The sequence below is a fragment of the Perca fluviatilis genome, chromosome 12 (assembly GCF_010015445.1).
Source record: "Perca fluviatilis chromosome 12, GENO_Pfluv_1.0, whole genome shotgun sequence".
Taxonomy (NCBI): Eukaryota; Metazoa; Chordata; class Actinopteri; order Perciformes; family Percidae; genus Perca; species Perca fluviatilis.
This window is the reverse complement of record NC_053123.1, coordinates 22522523-22543258: the sequence shown is the minus strand read 5'-3', so window position 1 is coordinate 22543258 and position 20736 is coordinate 22522523. Positions and strand designations below refer to the sequence as shown.

At 45.3% G+C, this 20736-nt stretch overlaps 2 protein-coding genes across 6 annotated transcripts in view; both read left to right on the top strand.

Moving 5' to 3' along the window:
- Positions 1-11625, top strand: part of si:dkey-100n23.5 (cyclic AMP receptor-like protein A) — a 50774-nt gene extending 39149 nt beyond the window's left edge. For 3 of the 4 annotated variants that reach the window (XM_039818490.1, XM_039818489.1, XM_039818491.1), the window contains one exon: positions 5908-7469. In XM_039818490.1, the coding sequence (XP_039674424.1) occupies positions 5908-6075 (168 nt within the window). In that variant the 3' untranslated portion in view covers positions 6076-7469. Of the gene's footprint in view, positions 1-5907; positions 7470-11246 lie in introns of those variants that run through there. The other variant, XR_005641037.1, reaches the window with a different exon arrangement.
- A 4269-nt stretch (positions 11626-15894) lies between these two features.
- The window catches only part of bcor (BCL6 corepressor), a 33723-nt gene continuing 28881 nt past the window's right edge, over positions 15895-20736 (top strand). For both annotated transcript variants that reach the window (XM_039817080.1, XM_039817079.1), the window contains exon 1: positions 15895-16769. The gene's annotated coding sequence lies outside the window, so the exon portion shown is untranslated. The remainder of the gene's footprint in view (positions 16770-20736) is intronic.

The following is a 20736-nucleotide window of genomic DNA, read 5'->3' as shown; positions in this document are numbered from 1 at the left end:
GGTCTAAGCCAGAGCTATTGAGATATTGAACCACAAAGAAAAACGTCTCTGTGGTCTTACTTTACACGCACGCACACACACACATATTGTCACCTACTTAGTGTCACCAACCACGCTGATAGCGGGTCATGAGCACAATGTGGAAGACTGGAATGTGTGGTATGACCTTCAACCCAAATGTCAATGTAGCACTAGTGAGTTGGGAGAGAGAGAGAGAGACAGAGGAGTGAAATGGAATCTCAATGTGTTCGTAAATCACAGAGAAAATGCTGTTTGTGTGTGTCAGAGAGAGAAAGACAGAGAGAGAAGGTGAGAGAGAGAGAGAGAGGCGGCGGCGTGTGTGTTCGTGCTCTATCGTGACTAACAGCCGGTTGTTATTCATCTTGGCATGCAACTCCCAGCAGCCCCCACACATCAGGTGTGAGATTGGCGCGGGAGAGGAGGGGTAAGGGAGAGGAGGGGGGGGGGTAACAGCGTCAAAGCATTCCTCCCTCAACGCAACAAATCTGCTCTTTCGTACCAGACACCCCCCACCCCTCCTAACCCTGCCTCTTCTACCTTACTCACTGGCGCTGGCGCTCTCTTTCTGTTCCTCTCGCTGTTTGCCTGTGGTGCATTTACATGCATTTAAAGGGATTGGCTCGGATGTTTCCAAGTCTGTCTTAAAACACTTCTCATATGCCATGTGTATATTGAAAGTGTTTTCGATCCCTTCTCACCGTACTCTCCGTTAAAGGATCCCACTCCTGATGTGACAACAGTGTAACAAATAGGAGACAAAATCCACAGTCCTTGTTTCTTTGAGCGTAAGAAAAATGAGTTAACATATGAATCCGTAACCTTGTCATCTACGATTCTCATTCCGATTCTTACTTTTACGCGTTGTTAATAACGTGTTTCTTCCCACTATATTGGCATAATGAAAAATAAAAAAGTGAAACTGTACATTTAAGGCATCTTGAATGCAGGCAAGCACTTTAATACCTAAATAAGTAATTATGCAAGATGAAGGTGACGTATTTTATGAATAAATTGTACACCATCACTCAGAAACTAAAGTTATGCCGAATATCCACCGCAGGGTACGGCTCGGTTCGGCGCAACTTGAGTCGCTTTTGGTACCAAGTACTTTTCTCGATTTAGTTTTCCAGTACAGATAGTATCCCCTGAATTTAGGCGGAATTCTTAGCTTATTGTCATAGAGAAGCCGCCTGAAAACTGCCGTGACATTATCTTCAACGCGACACAAACACAAATACTGTACAGTCTGTTCTCTCGCTGGATGCTTTCATCTGCAGCCAAACACAGGATCGTCTGTGCTTCTTCAGTAGACCATGGCATATTTTTTTTGTGCTGCCGTGTTTTTTAATCTCAGTCGAGTGAAAGAAAAAAATAAATTGCCAATCTATTGACTGATAGCTTGGCTATTTAAAACAGCCGGTTTGTGCAGGATGTCCCGTGTTACGAAAGTAATAATTCTATCTAACCAACCAGTGCTCTGCAGTGTTTTAACTACACCTTTTACGGCGTTTTTCCATTACATGGTACCTGCTCGACTCGCCTCGACTCTACTCGCCTTTTTTGGTTTTCCATTATGAAACGGCTAACAGGTACCTTTTTTTAGTATCCCCTCCGTCGAGGTTCCAAGCGAACTGAGGCGATACCAAAAGGTGACGTGAAAACCTGCAGACTGCTGATTGGTCGGAGAGAATCGTCCCTAATCACTGCGTTATTGCTAGCAACAGACGGGGGTGTCCTTTAAAACCCCAAATTTTCAAATAGTTTAGCCAACTGTGTTTTTTTTGCTGCCTCCAGCTTCTTTTGAAACTAAATGTGTCTTCTGGCTGTGGCAACAGCCACGTGCCGAGAATCAAAAACAACACACCTTCGACGTTCTGTGTGTGTGTGTGTGTAGCATTAGGTCACGGCAGTTTCCTGCGGCGTCGCTACGACGACCAGCCACGCTAACTGCCAGTTATGTTTCATGTTTTTTTTTGTGTGCATGTAAACTGTCTCTCTGCCTCGTATCTCTTGCTTGATCCATTCCTCTGTTGTTTTTTCCCTCTTTTCCTTGCGGTCTTTGACTCTTCTCCTCCTCCGTCTCTCTTCCCGTCTCTATCTCTATCTCTCTGGATGTGTGTCTGTTCCCATGCCTCTTGTGTTCCCTGTACCCTGTTACAGCATCTCTGGCATTTATCTCTTACATTATTTCTGCCGCTCTCCTTTGTGTTGCATCTCCCTCCCACCTGTGTACTCTCCCTCTCGCTCCCTCTCTCCCCCCTCTTCCACTCTTTCCTTCCCAGATATTGATCTGCATTCTAGCCACACAGCTGAACTGCCTGTGGCTCTGCAATGAGCTCACCTCTTACTTTTTCTGTGTGTATGCAGTGTGCATGCAGGAAAATACATATAACGTATGTCTCAGTATCGCTGCAATCTTAAAGTACGTCCACACTAAGCTAGCTAATTTTGAAAATGCTGTTTATGTGAAAGATATTTGTGTCTACGTTTTTATAAAGATTTCTTCTTTGTCCTCCTATTTTTGGTTACTCTGCTGAGTCTCAGATTTACTTTAAAGGGGAACTATGCAGTTTCTTTAGCTTAATGTACCTTAACTGAACAGCTTCGGAGTCATTGGAATGGTTATATGACTTTTCTGAGTTGAATGGTGGTCGTCTAGCTTCCCCCTAGCGCCTGTGAGCGGAAAAACCACCCTTGCAACTTTCCGCCAGCCTCAGCGTCAGGAAGAATCGCGTGATATCAGGTCTCGCGATGTAACGAATTGCTTCACGGCACTGCACACATACGCCCATTCAGGAACCGGCTAACAAGGTAGCGATGGAGTTTTTCACGCTATCGTCATGGCTGAGCCGGCAAAAAAGAAGCAGAAAGCTAGGAAAGCATTGTCGGAGGAACAGAGAGAGAGGAAACGGCAGACTGACCGAGCGAGGAGTCAGACACAAGTAAACATAGGAGCTGCCAAATATCTATTCCGAAGCTGTAGGGGGAGCTCTATAGAGAAACCTGCGAGAAAACCGCGAAGAAATGGCCAAAACTGCATAGCGCCCCTTTAAACCAAGAGGGTAAGCTTCGCTTCAGAACTCGAGCCATCTATGGCGCCATTTTGTTGCTACCTGGCCATCACCTCCTGTTAGCATTCCGCTGACCGCCATTTTTTTTTTTACGTCACTTGACTGCAAATAACTTTACATCTGAAGCGTCTAAAGACTCTATTTGTCCGTTGTTTATTTCTAAAGAAACACGACAATGTAGAAAAGGCTCCATTACCTTGTACCTCACGTTATGGCTCCGTAGCAGACGTTTTTGTAAAAATAGGCTAACGATTGTGTCACATAGTAGAGGAATTACCGTATAGTACAGGATAAGCTTGCAGGCAGTTTGGCTTATATGAGCTGTTTAGGATTAATTACTAATGTTAACTAGCATTTTCGTTAGCAATAATTAGCCTGTGCCTATGTTATCTCCTTACATATACCTACACTCTCTGTCTCTGTAAGATTGGGAATGATTGAGATTTCTCTTGGCGCAGCTACCAGAAGACTTCCAACTTTCAGACACGTTGCTCACGTCACATTCTCTCAGTTGGAGGCTGCGCAGTAATGCTGGCCATCACCGGAAAAGTGCTTCTAATAGCCTTCACTGGTCTCCGTCCAGAGCAACGGGGTCTGTTGGTCCATTATATACTGTCTATGCTTTAATCATGCTGCGCTCTCTGTGATCACCTATACTGTGTTTTAAAATGGCTGAAATTCACTATTGAGTTGTCTTCCTAACTTACCTGATGATCAGGCTTAGATCATTGTGTCACACTAAAGGTGTCCGTATGCTCCACTCGGCTCTACTGCCCTGTTTACACATACACTAACTCAAAGTAGCAGACTCTCTGGCCCCGTTCCGACCTGATTTTAACATCCGTCCTGAGTGATCCGATCACAAGTGGACAGCTCTAGGTACAGGTGTTTTCACCTGTCAGTAGAATGTGTCTCCAAATGCGTCCTGAGTGACCACTTGTGATCAGATCTCACTTCCCCGCTCTACATGCAAATAAACACGGACATAATTTCCGTTTGCATAGGCTGGTTGTGCGTGTTTATAAATGTCAGTTGTTCCTCTCACATAAATCAAGTGAAAAATGAAAAAAGTGCTGCCGACCGTAGACTGTACAAGGGTGCCAACATAGGGATGTCTACTGACCGGCAGCGGGACCTATGCAGGAGAAGAACTTTTTTTTTTTTAAGTGTCTGTGTTCAGCTCTCAGTACTTTTGTAGCTTCTAACTCTGTAGTTTGAAGTATAGTTATATTATAATGGCTTTATTTTACGTTTCATGTTAAAGGAGTCTTAGGAGTCGTCAGGAGCACAGCAGCACACGTGTTACGTTACTGCTGATGGAGACCCAACGTTTCCTGATTTTGCCGCTTCATAATAAGCACTCAAATGCCAAAATAACAGGGGACTTTTATTGTGAATAACTTTTAGGAAATGAAACCGTTTCACAGTCGCTGCATTGACCACTCAGTTCGCCGACAGCGCTGTGTACCTCCGGCAATGCTAGACAATAATGAATAACAGAAGGAAACGACATAGGAGCAGGAAGTTTTGTAGTAATATCCTACATATTCGTGAATTCAGGGACGTTTTATGAAACTAAAAATAACATTATTGGATACCTTTTCAAGGCAACAACACTGTAGACAGCCAAGAGCAGGCAGCGCACGATTCACTCAGTGGTTTCTGTGACATGAGAAATACTTTGAATGAGTAGGCTACGTAGTTCCGCTCACAGCTGAGTAGGCGGTCTTTAATGTGGACACCGGACACATTCCCGTTTTCACTGCTATTAGAATGTGGACACGTGTCTCAAACCACCTCCAAATGTGGTTTTTGAGATCCGATCTCAATGCGTCCCTGAAAGAGTTTTCACATGTACCTAGAGCTTTCTACTTGTGATCGGATCACTCAGGACGGATGTTAAAACCAGCTTCGGAACGGGGTGTCTCTTGCATGACTCAACTCAAGTGTTGAGTTATGCTACACAAAACTAGTTGGTAAGATGTGTTGTCCGACCATGCCAGAAGACAAAAGTTCATATTAAATTCATAGTGTTGCACTTGGTTGTTTGCATGGGAAGTGACAGAAATAGATGTGTAAAGAATAAAGAATGAAAAAAGAGAGCTAGAGGTTGAAGTTCAAACCCTGGCTCCTTTCTCACCTCAGCTGGCATATCATGTTGTGAAGTGGGTTTGACTGTCTGTTTCAGAAAGTGGCAGATATGGTCGGACACAACGGCCCCTAATTTAACGTCAGAAAGGTGTGGGGTCCTTAACGGACTGAACGTAGCAGGCTCTCTCTTGATTCTCACCACCCTGGGGCTTGCAAGCGTTTTAAGCATTAAGCATGTAAATTACACTTCAAGTAGCTCTGGACAGTTATTTTCCCCTTTGTCTACTGTACTGGTGCACGACAAAGCAGTTCATGTTCAAGTTTTTCTTTAAAAAATGCTGATGGGTCCATAAAGTTATATGATATTGAGTGCCATTGACTGACAAAATGTCGTTCCTCCATTTTATTTAATTATGGTACTTTTATGTAGTTGAGTTGAGTAAAAAATGTGCTTCAGTTTCCAGAGGGAATCAAGACAAGCATTGTTGCTCCCGCGTGTTAGAGTATATTAGCATGAAGGTGGACATTTCTTGACTTCTCCAGGTTTTTGTGTGTGTGAAACAGCAATCATAGTGTGAATGGATGGCCAGAACAATGAGGAAAAACAAGTTGCATCTTCAAATTCTTGTTTTTCATCAAAACGGTTTAGTGTGGACATACTCTTTACACCAGTACACACGTGTGTGTGTGTTAATTTCAAACTGTGCCTCTGTCTGTTTTCTAGCTGGGTCTGCAGTCACGGCTGTGTGACAGGACAAGGATCGGAGAGTACCACCCGGGGGCGGTGCGCTACACACAAGCTGACCTGGTCGACCTCAGCGATGACGACGACGATGACACCAACGTGCTCTTCTACTCTCCTGACATGACCCTGAAAGACCGAGGGCCCTGAGAGAGAGCTGGGGAGAGGGAGAGAGAGAAAGAGAGAGGGAGAAGAGCTGGAGGTCACAGCCAGAAAGAGACGCAGCGGATTAGAAACTGAGAGGGAGGAACAAGAGGTAGGGAGGGAATGGAAGGGAAGATTGGGGGGGACAGTCAGGCAGATAGAAGGCGGAGATGAGCTGTCAGGTTCCATTATTAATCCCCATCCTTTACTATTTAATATCCTAAAGACACACACACAGACACGCACACGTATGCACACACACTAGGCAGAGCTGCAGCTCCCTGCAATACTACCACGAGAGTGGAGGAAGAAAGGAGCGGCTCAAAAGATCCTCCTAATGTTAAAGGCATCTGCTGCATCCCAAAGGTCTTAAAACGATTTCCCCTCTCTGCGCTGCCTGCTTGACTCCTGCATTCTGCAGCACTTTTGGCATACCACCAAAATGAAAGGGGGAAAAATACCCATAAAGAACGGCTGAAAGGCAATCATAACAAGGTGTTAGTTTAGCATTCAGAGCAATTACCTTTTCACTTCTCTACAGGGGAGGAGGTGAAAAGCAGGTCTTTTTAAAAAGCACCCCGTGTGTCAGACGTGAAAGCATCTACGCTGAGATTGATCCCAGTTCTCAACAATTTTCTTCGCGATAGGGGTGAGGGGAGTTGAGGTATAGTGGAAATATAGGAGGTTTTTTTTTTTTAAACAATGAAGATGACTTGGTAGGGCAAGTAAGTCCCAAAGGAGTTTCTCCTTCCTCACAGTTTTTGTTTTCTGTTTTTCCTTTTTGCATACGGTATTACTGTTGTTGCAACTGTCGCACAAGTATTACTTTGAAAGGTTGTTTTTGTATTTTTATGAAATACCACATTTGTTTGTTATACTGTATTTATCAATGTACTGTATATATTTAAGTGTATAGTCTATTTTTGTACGTGTCTCAGACTAGAATGTGCAGATCGTTCCAAACCTGCTGCTGTCACGTGACAGTTGAGCAGATTCAATACAAATAGCCTTATGAACAACTAAAAAAACATGTAATCAGTCAACACGTGCTTTCTCTCATGGCGTTTTTCCATTACATGGTACCTGCTCGACTCACCTCGACTCTACTCTACTCGCCTTTTATGGTTTTCCATTACGAAAAAAAAGTCCCTGGTACTAGCTAACAGATACTTTTTTTTAGTATCGCCTCTGTCGAGGTTCCAAGCAAGCTGAGGCGATACCAAAAGGTGACGTGAAAACCTGCAGACTACTGATTGGTCGGAGAGAATCGTCCCTAATCACTGCTTCATCGTTGCTAGCGACAGACGGGGGTGTCCTGAACAAACTCGCCATTTTTAAATAGTTCAGCCAGCAGCGTTTTTTTTTTTTTGCTGCCTTCAGCTTCTTTTGAAACTAAACATTTTTTTTCTTCTTCCGAGAGTCAAAGACAACACACCTTCGACGTTCTGAGTGTGTGTCACGTTAGGTCACGGCAGTTTCCTGCGGTGTCGCTATGACGACCAGCCACGCTCGCCTCAGGCATGAGGCGGTACTAAATCTGCAATGGAAAATGGAGGACGGGGCACAGCGGTCGAGCCGAGGAGAGTAGAGCTGGTACTAGCAGTGGGTAGGCGCCATAAGGTGCCTGTCAAAACCTAATACATCCATGGTCCAAACCGGTTGAAAACGAGGACACACACATGGCATAGCAAACAGCCTTTGAGGGTTCATCACCTCATGGCCCTTGTCAGTGGTGCTGTGAGGGGACAAAGCTAAGGTGTGATTGGCAGGATAATAATGTCGCTTTATATCCAACCTCAGCCCATTTGGTTTTTCCACACATCGAGGTGGTTTCGTCAGCTGCCTCTTTGACAGGTTGAGCTAATAAAGTGACCCTTGACTCTTTTTACCCTTGAGTTGTTGAACTTTTCTGCTGGGCAACAATGACACTAGAGTGCAACTTTAGTTTGCAGTTCACAGAGCCCCACCACTGGATTACACACACTTGCGCTGTGCCCCTCTACCCCTCTTTTGGCACTGTTACTGGTTTTACTTGACTGTGCACTCCATCAAATAAATGAGCAGGAGAGACATTTCATAACAAAGCTAAGACTGGGCGTGTTTATTTCATTTTCACATTGATGCAATCCCTCATTCCCTGGTGTCACTTCCCTGCATCCTGTGAAGTGTCCGTCCATTGTGTGTGTGTGTGTGTGTGTGTGTGTGTGTGTGTGTGTGTGTGTGTGTGTGTGTGTGTGTGTGTGTGTGTGTGTGTGTGTGTGTGCGCTTCTAAGACCTGGGCTGCTTACATAATGGATATTAATTATTGGTCGGACGCTGCTGGCCCCTGCCGTGTCTCCAAATCTGGTTAACTGGATTTTGATTAATGAAATATGTGCGCCATGTCCTCCAGAAAACCAGACTTTTCCTAGACGCACCTACACAGCTCTCCTGCAGACCCTTGAACGTATCGAGCCCCGCACCCCCCCCTCCATATAAAGAGCCCGGAAAATAAGCGAATCTCCCTGTCACGCAAGAAGAATTATTATTCCCCCCTCGTATCGTTGCATGCGCCGTAATTGGATACAATTTAACACCCGCGGCCCACGGGCATGTCGGCAGGCGCACTGCCTACTATTACCTCGCCTCGCCAACCCTATCATTTGTCAGAGTGTGTGTGTGTTGTGTGTGTGTGTGTGTGTGTGTGTGTGTGTGTGTGGGGCGCTTGTGCGTCTGTGTGGGGCGTTTGTGCGTGTGTGGCACTTGTGCATGTGGCTCGAGAAACCGGAGCCATTGTTGGAGTCCGGCCATGACCTAGCTGTGACGCACAGAGAGAGGAAGAGGGAGGGAGGGAGGGAGAGAGGGGGGGGGGAGGAAGGGAGGGAGGCGACAGCAGCAGCAGCAGCCCAGACGCTGAAAAACAAGCTGGAGCTCTGTCACCTCGGAGCGACAGCTAGGCAGGCCCAATGGGTGTTTGCTCCTCTGCGCGGCTTCCACCGGGAGCCTCGTCTGCTGTTTATTAGAGCCCCAGCAGTATTTACAGGCAGGGATGTGGTGGAGGGTATAACCCCTCCTTAACTCTGCTCACCCCGCCGCTTACAGTAAATATAAGGCTGGAAAAGGTTAATGGGGAGATTACAGCCTGCATGACTGATGTCTTAAAAGTATAAGCAATTGACTGGAAGTTCATGTGTAGCCCTTTACATCAAATGTTTTAATTAGATAACTCTAGGCTGTTTGTATTGAACTGGAGCTTTACAGGCCTGCAAGAATGTGTCAAATTACCCTCCTTTTTTTTTGCCGATATGCAGACATAAAAGAGTGGCATTTGAGCAGATGCAAAACTTGAAATACTAAAGTTCATTTTATGTTGAAAACGTAAACCTTGATATTTTACAGAGATCTAAGATTTAGCCCGTGTGCTTCAGCCTTAAAAGTGTTCTTCTATACTATTCCTATTGTCAACAAATCCTGGGAAAGACTAAAACCATCTTCCAACTTCCCTTCTCTGTCTGTGGCACTCAGCCCATTTGTTCCTACTGAAGAAATTTATGTTTAATAACAGCTCCATGTAGGGCCTAATTTGATTTGATTTTTTCAAAGCTCAGTCATTTTCACAAAACAAACGGCACTGTATAGTTAGCAAACCTACTCAAACAGGAGTTATACAGGATTAGTTGGGGACTATTTTCAGTTGTGGATTAATAAACATTTGGTGCCCTATTGAGTATTTCTGGCAGCAGGCTGGTGTATGTGCGATTGCCTCAAAATAAACTACAGTGGTCATGTTCATTGTAATGAAAAAATGTCATCTTGTGTGGCTCATTGATGTGTTTTTAAACAACAACAACATAGGTTTGTTGACAATAAGAAAAACATATTAGTAATAATCAGAGATGCAGCCGTTTACAGCCATACATTTTTGATTCTATTGAATGCATTTGCCATGCTCTGTGCACAAAAACAAACAACTATTTTCCAAAGGACAAAACAAACACTACAAAATACAATTAACTAACTGGAATGTACAACAAATCCCATCAACCATACAAACACCACATTTCCAATGATCAGGTAGTTTCTTCTTTTGCACAGTGGCCGTGAATGAAAAGACAGGTTATAAGACGGTGCTTCTCAGGATTTCTCACTCACCTGACACTGAACTTGAATCTGTGTTTTTTTTTTTCTCAGAGCAGAGCTAAACAAAGCTCCTCAATGGTGCAGGAGCAGTATGTTTTTGTACATTGTACAAGTAGGTAATGTGGTTTCCAAAGACCTTTAAAGGCTTTGAAGGAATTTCAATGGTTCCAAGGCTATAGCTTACTTGCCTGCGACCAACATGATATGTAGTAGATTAATATTTCTTTTGCATATATCTTAGATGCTTCAACTGTGAGTTTCTAATATGTCTAAAAGTGGCAATATTATACTTGAGTATATGTCCCAGCTTGACAAAATCAATTTGACCATGTTTAGATCAAAATGTCACTCAGGCTCCTTTTCACTAAATATTGGCTCCTGGATAGATTTTTGCCTTTTTATAAGGTAGATGCAGCCATCACCCTACATTCAGGGTTGTAGACAAAATTTTAGAAATATTGAATTCATGAGTCCAAATTCGCCTGGCAGAACCCCCCACCCACTGAAGAGATTTTTTACCAACTAAACTCAGTGCAAGAATATTAAATAAAAACACACGTTCCATATTCTGCTTATCACAAACATGAATGTACAACATGTTTCTGCATATGAGCGCATTTCAATAGTGTGTGAGAGCATTTCACTTTTATGTGTGTGAGGTTTCAGTATAGTATGTGAGCGTATCATTTTTCAGTAGTGTATATTAAAGCATTTCAGAAGTGTGTGTGTGTGTGAGAGCATTTCACTTGTATGTGTGTAAGGTAATTGTGAATAATGTCCTAGATGGCCCCTCATAGTAATTAACATTTTTATTTTATTTTATTAAATTAACATTACATTTGTATTTCTTGATGATCGTCTGTTTAATGTCCCTCTTTCTCCTGCGTCCTGTCTAATAACAGCTCGGCTGTGCTTCTGCTGCCTGAGCGGTGTGCAGCAGCGAGCGCAGCTTCAAGCGCTGCGATCCGGCCCCGAAAGAGTTAAATTAATCTCTACCTCTCTCTCTCTCTCTCTCTCCCTCTCTCTCTCTCTCTCTCTTTCTCTCTCAACACACACAGGCTGCCACCGCCCCAGATAACAGAGGGGCGCCTCTCCCCAGCCAGCCAGCCTCCGCTAATCGCAGTGGCAGGAGGGGGGGAGTTGAGTGCCGGCGGCCTCTCACAGCGCTGGGCTTTTTATTGACGCTGCCTGCCTCTGTGTGTGTGTGTGTGTGTGTGTGTGTGTGTGTGTGTGTGTGTGTGTGTGTGTGTGTGTGTGTGTGTGTGTGTTTGTGCGTGTGTGCGTGCAAGGCTGTGCATGCTTGTGGGTGCGTGTCAGAGCGAGAGAGCTATAAAGAGGTGGGTGTGTGTCTGTCTCCCTCGCTCTGTGTGTAAAAGTGTGTGTGTGTGTGTGTGTGTGTGCGCTCCCCGCCAGCAGCGGAAAGCAGGGAGAGGCGGGTAACTGGGAGGGTGGGTGGAGAGGTTATGAGCGGAACTCGACAGAGGCCGACAGACGAGAGAGAGGGGGGGAAAAAAGGAGGAGGAGGAGGAGGAGGGGATCTTTCTTGTGCTGCGCTGAGAGCCGCCACCGCTTCTCCTTCCTCTCAGATAAGGTTCGTTTGAAGGTTTTAATCTTTATTCTCTAAAAAAGAAAAAAGACGCAACTGTTCAATTTTTTTTTTGTCCGCGCGTTTGGAGGGGTGGGAGAGGGTGGGGGTGGGGGTGGGGGTTGCCGCTTGTGATCCCCAAGGTCGGAATGAAGTGTGATTGATCGTGTTGGTTATTTTATGTCACGGGCCCACTGATTAATTGCATCGATGAATTTAGCAGCCTATTGATTAGGGTTTAATCTATATGTCCATGTCTCTCACTGCTCCAATAATCTCTCTCTCTCTCTCTCTCTCTCTCTCTCTCTCTCTCTCTCTCTCTCGTGAGCAGCAGTGTTTGGCTCGAAGCCACGCTCGCCCTGCCGCGCCAGGCTGTAATTATCCCCGGTGAGGCCGCGCTACGCAGCGTGGCGCGCCTGTGGGGAACCGGTTAGCCACAACACCGGTGGGGGGTGGGAGGGGTGCATAAATGCGCGTGCGCGCGGGGGAAAAAATGGTGCTGTGCTGAAATTTCAGTAGCCGTATCAAGGAATGTTCAACCTTTAGAGCTTTGGAGATGAATTTTAGATTAGAAAATTGATTTTAAACAATTAGTACGCTCACTATAAAGTCACCATTGACTATCATAAATAGCCTATAGGCCTACCCAATGAATTCCCATAAACATTTTATTTGAACATTGGGTGATTTTCAGACTACCATGAACAATGCGTGGGCTAATCAGCATCATGAGTGTTTTTAAAAGTGTGTGTTCATGATTGTACGTGCGCACGTGTCTGAGACTGTGCATGCTGATTGTTCAGGAAAGTTTGCGCGCGCGCGCGCTCGTGTGTGTGTGTGTGTGTTTGTGACTGTGACTGTGTGAGTTGCAGTAAGCGATCCATAACGATCTGCAGGTGGATTTGCTGATTAGTACCGGCTGCTGTGGACTGAGCTGCGTGCAAAGAGCTTCCTGAAATCTGAGCCTGCCGTGTGTGTGTGTGTGTGTGTGTGTGTGTGTGTGTGTGTGTGTGTGTGTGTGTGTGTGTGTGTGTGTGTGTGTGTGTGTGTGTGTGCTAGCAGTCAGCCCCTTCAAAATGTGTGTATGTTTTGAGGACATCACGTGTATATTTGGTTAATGTGTGTGGAAGGTGTGTATGTTTGTGTGCTTATGTGAACTTGTCATGAATACTTTGTGTGTGTGTGTGTGTATGTGTGTTTGTCAGGCTACCCCTTCAGTGTCTGATTGCAACAGCAGATGGTTGGATCACTGTGACCTCCCAGTGTGGCTCCCTCTACACCTGGGTACACACACGTGTATTTACGCTGTTTTGGTTTATACAAGACACTCACACCTATGCATGACATAGAATGACAGTTAGAGGACGGGATCACAGATTTTAAGCACGTTTTTCGTCACCATTATCTTACATGAGTGTTTTCAAAGGCACATGCTGTTCTCGGGCTGGCTTTTCAAACCACAAAGTTCACACACAGTCGTAAAAGTGCAACCATAAAAAGGCCTGTGCTTGCTCTCCAGACCTGTGTTTTTGTGTCTCCCTTATTAGACTCTCAGCATAGGTGTTTTTTTGATACCTACAACTGTGTGTTTTTGTGTTTGAGTGTCAGAAACTTGGTTCGCCCTGCGGTTCCTCAGAGCAATATTCATCCTAATCCAGTTTTCCAGTGAGTGATGGAGAGAGCTGTTTGCCTCTGAGTCAGAGCAGAAGGGAGAGGGAAGACCCGGTGTCTTGTGCTGTGATTTCGCCTGTCTTTCCAACACCTATTTGACCTTTCAACGTGATTATTAGTTCTGTGTGACGTCAGTAAGAGTCTGTTTTTAACTGCTTAGGACCTGAGTATTATAGGAGTTTTTAGCATTTAGAAAGAATCCTGCTGACTGACTTCTTGGTGACTTGGTAGTTTATAATTAATTAAATTGTGGCTTACAACAGAGCAGCTTCTCAGACTGCTTGGAGACAATCAGGTTGCATCTGAAAACCTCCCTGCTGACAGCTCTGAAAGGGGCACATCAAATGTCTTTATGACCCATTATTTATACTAACAATCCACATCCAAAGCACTGTCACCATCCTGAAACCTTGAATCACAGACTATGTCCACTCTACCTGGATAAATTTGAAAATGCATCTTTTTCTCTCTGTGTTAGCCCTCCATCCTCACTAAGCTGCTTTCTTTTTTAAATTGAGCTTTTTGAAAATGTCTCAAGAGTGGATAAATCTGAAATTGCTGGCCTTGTGTTTTATTGTGAACAGGGAAAACAGAGCTTTTGGAGAACAATGACCTGAGGCTGGTCCAGGGCTGTGTGACAGTAAAATGAAGATCCCTAATTTAAAATATAAACCCAGCCGATAACATAGCACAGCTGTTGCCATCAACCTGCATTCATGATTATTTTGTCAGGCAGTGCAGTCATAAATAAAATAATGATTTGATTGATGTCTTGGTGCAGCAGCACAGGAGTTAACACTGGCACTTATTTGATTGGCCACCGCAGCGCCTTGTCAGGTGATTTCACTCTGCAGTCCAGCAAAATTTAAGCCGGGTTCAACTTTTCTGCCAGACCGTTGTTGTTTTTTTTGCCCGAGCCCTCTGTGTTGGCAGATAGACTGGCCTTACTGAAATGAACAATTTTTCAGGCTAAAGTCCGTACATGTCTAAACATGACCTTACTGTAATAAGTAGCATCTATACGATGCAAGCAACTCAGTATTGTATGCTCTGTCAGTTGTCTGAAAACAGATTATATGAATAACTAAAATGGCGAGTTTAGAATGCAGTTTATGTGATCACAAAGAGCAGGCAGGAGAACTGAACAGAGCTTTAACCAGCTGAGACTCAGCAGAGCAACCAGCCTGCTGTCCCACTGCTCGTTGGCTGTGACTCACAATTTTGTAGCCTTGGTAGCCTCGTGGTTTAGTGGCTGTGGTCATAATGGGCTCTCCCAGTTATGAGAGGGACAGTAGAGGGTGGGGCTGATTAGAGCAAACATGCCCAGCAATTCACCCTGATTTTATTAAAGTTTGAAGAAAAGCTTTAGAATCCGTTTGTCACAGAATACATATGCATGATTCAGTTTTGTCAAGAGATAGCAAGTGGTGTTTTCGCGCTGTGCTGTGCATGAATACACCCACCCTTCTTCCCTTTCTTCTCATCTCACAGGCCCTCTTCTTCTTCTCACTTTTTTTGTGCCTGTCTCCAAACTTTTGGATGATTTGCGCTTTAAGATGAGATTTGCTTTTTAATGTGCCCATATGTGAGTGCTTTGTGAGCTTTGTGTTTGTTTGTGTATGACAGTCTGGTCTAACTCCTACTTTCAACAGCTGTGGCGAACGCAGCCAGATCTTCCATTTCCAAGTCCCCCTCTTTTTCCTACTCCTACTCTGCTTCTGTCTGTCTGCTGGCTTTTCTCTCTTCTCTCTCTCTCTCTCTCTCTCTCTCTCACTCACACACACACACACAGGCATATGATGCGCACACACACCTCAGGCTTGATATTCATAGCCTCCCTCCTCCTCCTTCACTTGACATGGGAGCCTTAACAGATGTGCCCCAGCCTTGAGCTGCCTCTCCCTCTCCCCCCCCCCCTCTCTCCCCCTCTCTATTGCCTCGTGCTTCACAGATTTACCTTGTTGGTTTGGAAAAAACAGAAGTGACATTTAATTTGTATCTGTACTCAGTCTATTTTTTATCCAAAAAATGAACAACAAACAATACTAAAAAATGGGAAGCTAAGGTACAAAACCAACACCAGTGATTGTACGATTATAAATAAGATAAATAACACCCAGTTGGTTACAGTGTACATTCTGTCGTCCACCATCACCTACACTCAATGTATAGCAAACTGTATATCTTATATGGTAATATATATGTGTGTCTCTTTGTCAACATACCTTTTGGATTAGTGCACTTTTCCTTCAAATATCTAGGCTAATTGTTTCCTTATTTTGGAAAACGTTTAAAATATTATTATTATCATATTTTGTACTTTATTTACTGCCTTATTTCTGTTGTTAAAACATCGCTTATTCCTGTTTTGGAGTTTCAGCGGAGCTTGTGTGTGTGTGTGTGTGTGTGTGTGTGTGTGTGTGTATGCGTGCGTGCGTTTTTCTGTGTGTGTGTGCGTGCGCGCGCAGCCAGTGCCGTGCGCTGGAGGCTTATGGTAATTGCGGTCTCCCGACTGGCCTTCTGGGTAGAGTCTGCGCGAGTGGGAGTGGAGCGAGTCTCTCGGTCTCGGCAGCCTTCATCCATTCTGTGCGGCACTCCCCGTACAGCTCCGCGCGTCCTCGGTGCGAACCGGGGTGTTCTCTACGCTTCTCGAACAAGACGCGGGACGAAAAGCTACACGGAATAACCTTCAGCAAACCTTACGAGACACAGAATCCGCTATCGGAGAGGACATGGAGTGACGGAGAGCGGGAGAAAGGGGCTTTTTCCGAGGACGGCGTGCTCCGCTGAAACCCAACATGGCGCTGCTGCGAGGTACGGCAGAGCTGAATTAATTTCTCCGCGAGTCCGCCGACCTCGCCACCTGTATCCTGTGGGGGCCCGGGCCGCACGGCGCATTGGTCTCTCCGAATGAAAGGACCTTAACGGATTTTCTTTTGTGGATTTCTCTACATCCTGACGTTGGTTTTTCCTCCGCGCAGGATCTTTTTGGTGCTTTCTGGCAACACAAGTGACATTTGCAGCAGCAAAAAAAAGTCAGCTTGAAATATAGGGTAATGGATGAGAGTTGTCTGTAGACAATAGAATAAGGACCGAGAGCTTTATATGTAAGACTTGTTTTGTTTCTTGACAAGTGGATAACCTGTTTGACACTTTTAGTTATTTTTTTCTTTGGCCGGGATTGTGGGTCTCCAGCAGACAGGATCGTAACCGGGCTGGTCTACGTACGCACGGATCGCTGTCCCTCTAGTTAACTTGGAAAAACAGGAAAAAGGCGTGAGTTGGGGCGCCCGGACGACGGCTGGAACTAGCACCAATTAACCAGGTGAGGCAATCAATGACAAATCGAAATGTATTTTATTTCACATGAGTCCGGCGATGTGAAATTTCCTGCATAAGGACACAAAACGCATAGTGCTTTTTTTTTTTTTTGCTTCTAAATTGTTGTCTGCTTTCTATACTTTTAAAAGATCCAGTGTTTACATACAATGTGTTTTTAAATCAAAGACAGTCTTCATGTAGGGTTGAATGTAAACGCGATAGTCCGGTGTTGTGCGCAGAGACTGGGAGAGGATCGGCCACTTCTAATAATAGCGCATAGGGTGGTCTTTGTGCGTTTCGGCGGGGCAGTGGCATGTGGTTGATAAATAACACACACACGCACACGCACACGCACACAATGATCCGACCCTGAGCTTGGCCTTTTTACAACTGTCCTGTCAACCGGAGGGAGGTGAGAAGGACGTCCCAGAGATTAGCGGACTTGAAAGTGGCGCCGTCCTTGATGGTGAATATTCAGGCTTTTCGCACTCTGTTTAGTGACGAAGTGTGTGAGAGCCTCTGGGGCGAGGGTGGGAGCGTGTGTATGTACGCGTGTGCGTGCGCGCACACGGACCTTCTGCGCTGAACAAGGTTACGGAATCCAGCCTCGCCCTGCCAAAGGAAAGCGAGCGGTGCTGCTCCGTTTACGGTTCAGTTGGAGGGCATCCCCGCGGTGTGTGTGTGTGTTTTGGTGTGGCAGCTGAGTGTGTGTGTTCGTGGGGGAGGTGTGTGGGGGGCTTTGTTTGGAGAGAGTGGACGTTGATCAGTCGCTTATCAGCCCCAGTGTTGGGAGGAGAGGGGGGGGAGAGAAGGGGCTGCACCGATCACCTTTCTGTCTAGTTGATGGAAACCGCTCTGGCAACCTGCCAACACACACACACACACACACACACACACACACACACACACACACACACACACACACACACACACACACACACACACACTCACACTCACTCACTTCATGTCTTGCAGGTGTTCTCCGATATGACTTTGCGCTGCAGTACGTTGTCTTCCACTCGTGCATGCAGTCTTGCTGTGTCTAGTCTTTCCACTGCCGGGGGAATAACCTTTGCGCACGGAGGATTCATGTAGCGATAGTTAGGACCCTCTTCCCCTGCAGCTACGATACGCGCTCCTCTTGTAGGGAGAACGTCACTCCAGACTCTAAATAGGCTATTCAAATAGTTTAAAAAAAAAAGTGCATGGCACTTATTTCTGTCACTGTAATTTCTTCGTTGCAATTCGCATTTTAAACCACTCCACTAATTTATATACTGTGCCATTTAAATAATTAATTTTTACTTCCACCGTCATCTTTCCCCTGCACCAGTTTGTGGGCGGCAGCGATCAGTAGGCTATGAACAACATCTTATGAAGTTGCTGTGTAATTGAAATTAGTGCTGCAGGGCGTGTTGGATTTGTTCCAAACTAAACCGTCTTTCAAAACAATTCTTTAAAGCTCCTCAGTGGGCTGCGTAGCCGGTATTTCATGACCAGCAAAGCACAGTCATTTGTCTTAAAATGACTTTGTCAGTGCCACACTCGGTCGCAGGAGAACGGCTCATATCGCGGGACTTTTCCTCGTTCCGCTACGCCTGCTGCCTGTCCTGGAGCCACACAGGCACTAATTAGGGGACGCTCTCTTAGCAGGATCGATGAGCCTCATATTGGCTGGCTCCAGCTCATTGACGAGCTTAGTGAGGGAAGCAGCTACTAAAAGACCACTTCAGCCCCGGCAGCCAATCCGCGCACGATATAAAGTAGAAAGTCGCTCATAACGCAGGCGGCTGACGCTCGAGCAGGTTGGGAGAGCAGGACGTCGTGTTGGGACCTTTCGAGGGAACAAAGCAGGGGGGGGTTTGATGCAGAATAAAAGATTCATTATATTTAAATGCAACCTCAGCCCCCATAGGTACTTTCAGGTAGATGACTCTTGTCACTATAAGTTACATTGGATCTTGTAGTTTTTTAAAGGATAAAAACCAAATAAAACCAGTGGAGATCTTGAAATGTTGGACCACTGTTCCTAATGTGAGGTTTATGAACAGTGATCCATACAACTATATGGCTAATTATTTACCAAATTGTCTAAATAACATGTTATGCTGCATTGCTCCACTTGTTACCTTGAGCTTGTTTTGGTGGAAATAATAGGGACACGCATGTGTATTAAGGTATGGCTTCAGGTTTGGATGGGCCTTTTTGTGCCACAATAGTGGGTTTTCATCTTGATTTGGTCTTGGGACTTTCTCACAAAAATAGAATTATGCAACTATACCATAATAATTATGTTTTCTTGCATACAGATATCTCCCCACCTGTCTTTAGCGTCTTTCTCAATAACCCACAAACTGTAAAGCAATGATAGCCTTCTTCATGGCTGGCTTTTTTTAAACCCATCTTTTGGTAATAAAGCATGTTCCCCAAGAAGTGTGTTGTGGAAACGTCAAACAAATACTTCACATTTTGTGTGGGCCGAGTTTATTTATAGTGTACCCTGTCGACTGTTTTGCGCATCATTTTTCCACTGTGCGCTAAAGTCAGTTTGGGGCTGATCTGTTTTCCAGGTGTTGAAACACAGAGGGGGAGGGCTGCTTACCAGAGATTGGTATAATGATTTTTTTTCTCTCTCTCTCTTTTCATGCGAGAGGATTTCACACTTCTTCCAAAAACAGTGTTTTATTGCTCAGGCCCGTTAGCTGTCAGAGTGGGGGTCCAGGGTGGCCACCCAAACAAAATAGGGTTTTCATTTTGGCGCTCGGCTTGTTTCCCTTTCACCTCTGCCAGCCTCGTCTCTCCACGTAAGTAACACAATCCATATATGAATAGGTGTTTGTAACATTAAAACGTCCGAGGAGCCCAATTTTACAGCATTTTGTGATGAAATCCAGAGTTAAGAGTTTAAAAGGATCTGCATGTTGAGGGGGAAGGCGCACCTGAAGCTATCACCTGCCTCGTGCCTGCTGGGCCATATTGTCATGCTGAGTGATGTGTGACAGTGGATGTGTCAGCGTGGTTTCTCCGTGGGGGGGGGGTTGAGGCGGCGGGGGTCTGCTGCTGCTGTGTATAGGAACAACCACACCACCTCCATTTTAAACCCATTAACTTGCTGTTTGTCCGCTTTTCTTATCTGGAATCAATAAGGAGCACGCAGGGACTTTTACGCACAGAGAGCATGTCAATAAAATCACAGGAGGACCACTTTTGCATATTAAACCTATCCTAACGTGTTGGACAACAGGCAGGGGGTAAATGTGTAAAAACATAAAGAGAAATGCCCGTGTTCTGTTTTATATCCAGTCGGAGACACGAGCTCTGTCTTATTGTTGTCGCGCTGTATTTTTTTTTTTTTTCCTCTCCCTCTCTCACGCCTGGATATAAAACAACAGTCTCGTCGCTGCCGGCGCTGCACTCTCTGCTGAGGCGAGGTGCGTGTGAACAAAAGCGGAGGCACGGCAGAGAGCCGAGGAGAGATCAGTTTTCCAGGCGCTGCGCAGCTCCCGGAGGAGACGTCACGGTTTGATTGAAGCTATGCTCCGTGCTGGCCTCCCGGGACCTCGCGATGAAACGGGAGAGCTGTCTCCTCCCCCTCCCTCCCTCCCTTCCCCTCTCTCTCAGCGCTCCACAAAGCTTTTTGTTTCGACTAGGTCTGGAGCGCACGGATCACTTCCCCGCAGAGATGTGTCGGCCCCCAGTACTGTTTAGCCGGCACAGAGGCGGTCTTTACGGAGAACCACATCTCGCATTATTCTCTACTCTAACAACTGTCTTGCATATTAACACTGATATTTCTGCGGCCGATTAGGCACAGATGTTAGTTTATGCCCAGTTTTTTAGAGTTCCTCTCCCCTATGTAATGTTTGTCAATCACGTCTCCAAAAGTAACATTGAGACTTGAATGGTTTTGCTGATATGTGAGATGCCGTGACTTCATGTGCTATGGATACGGGGACTGTTATTAAAATCGA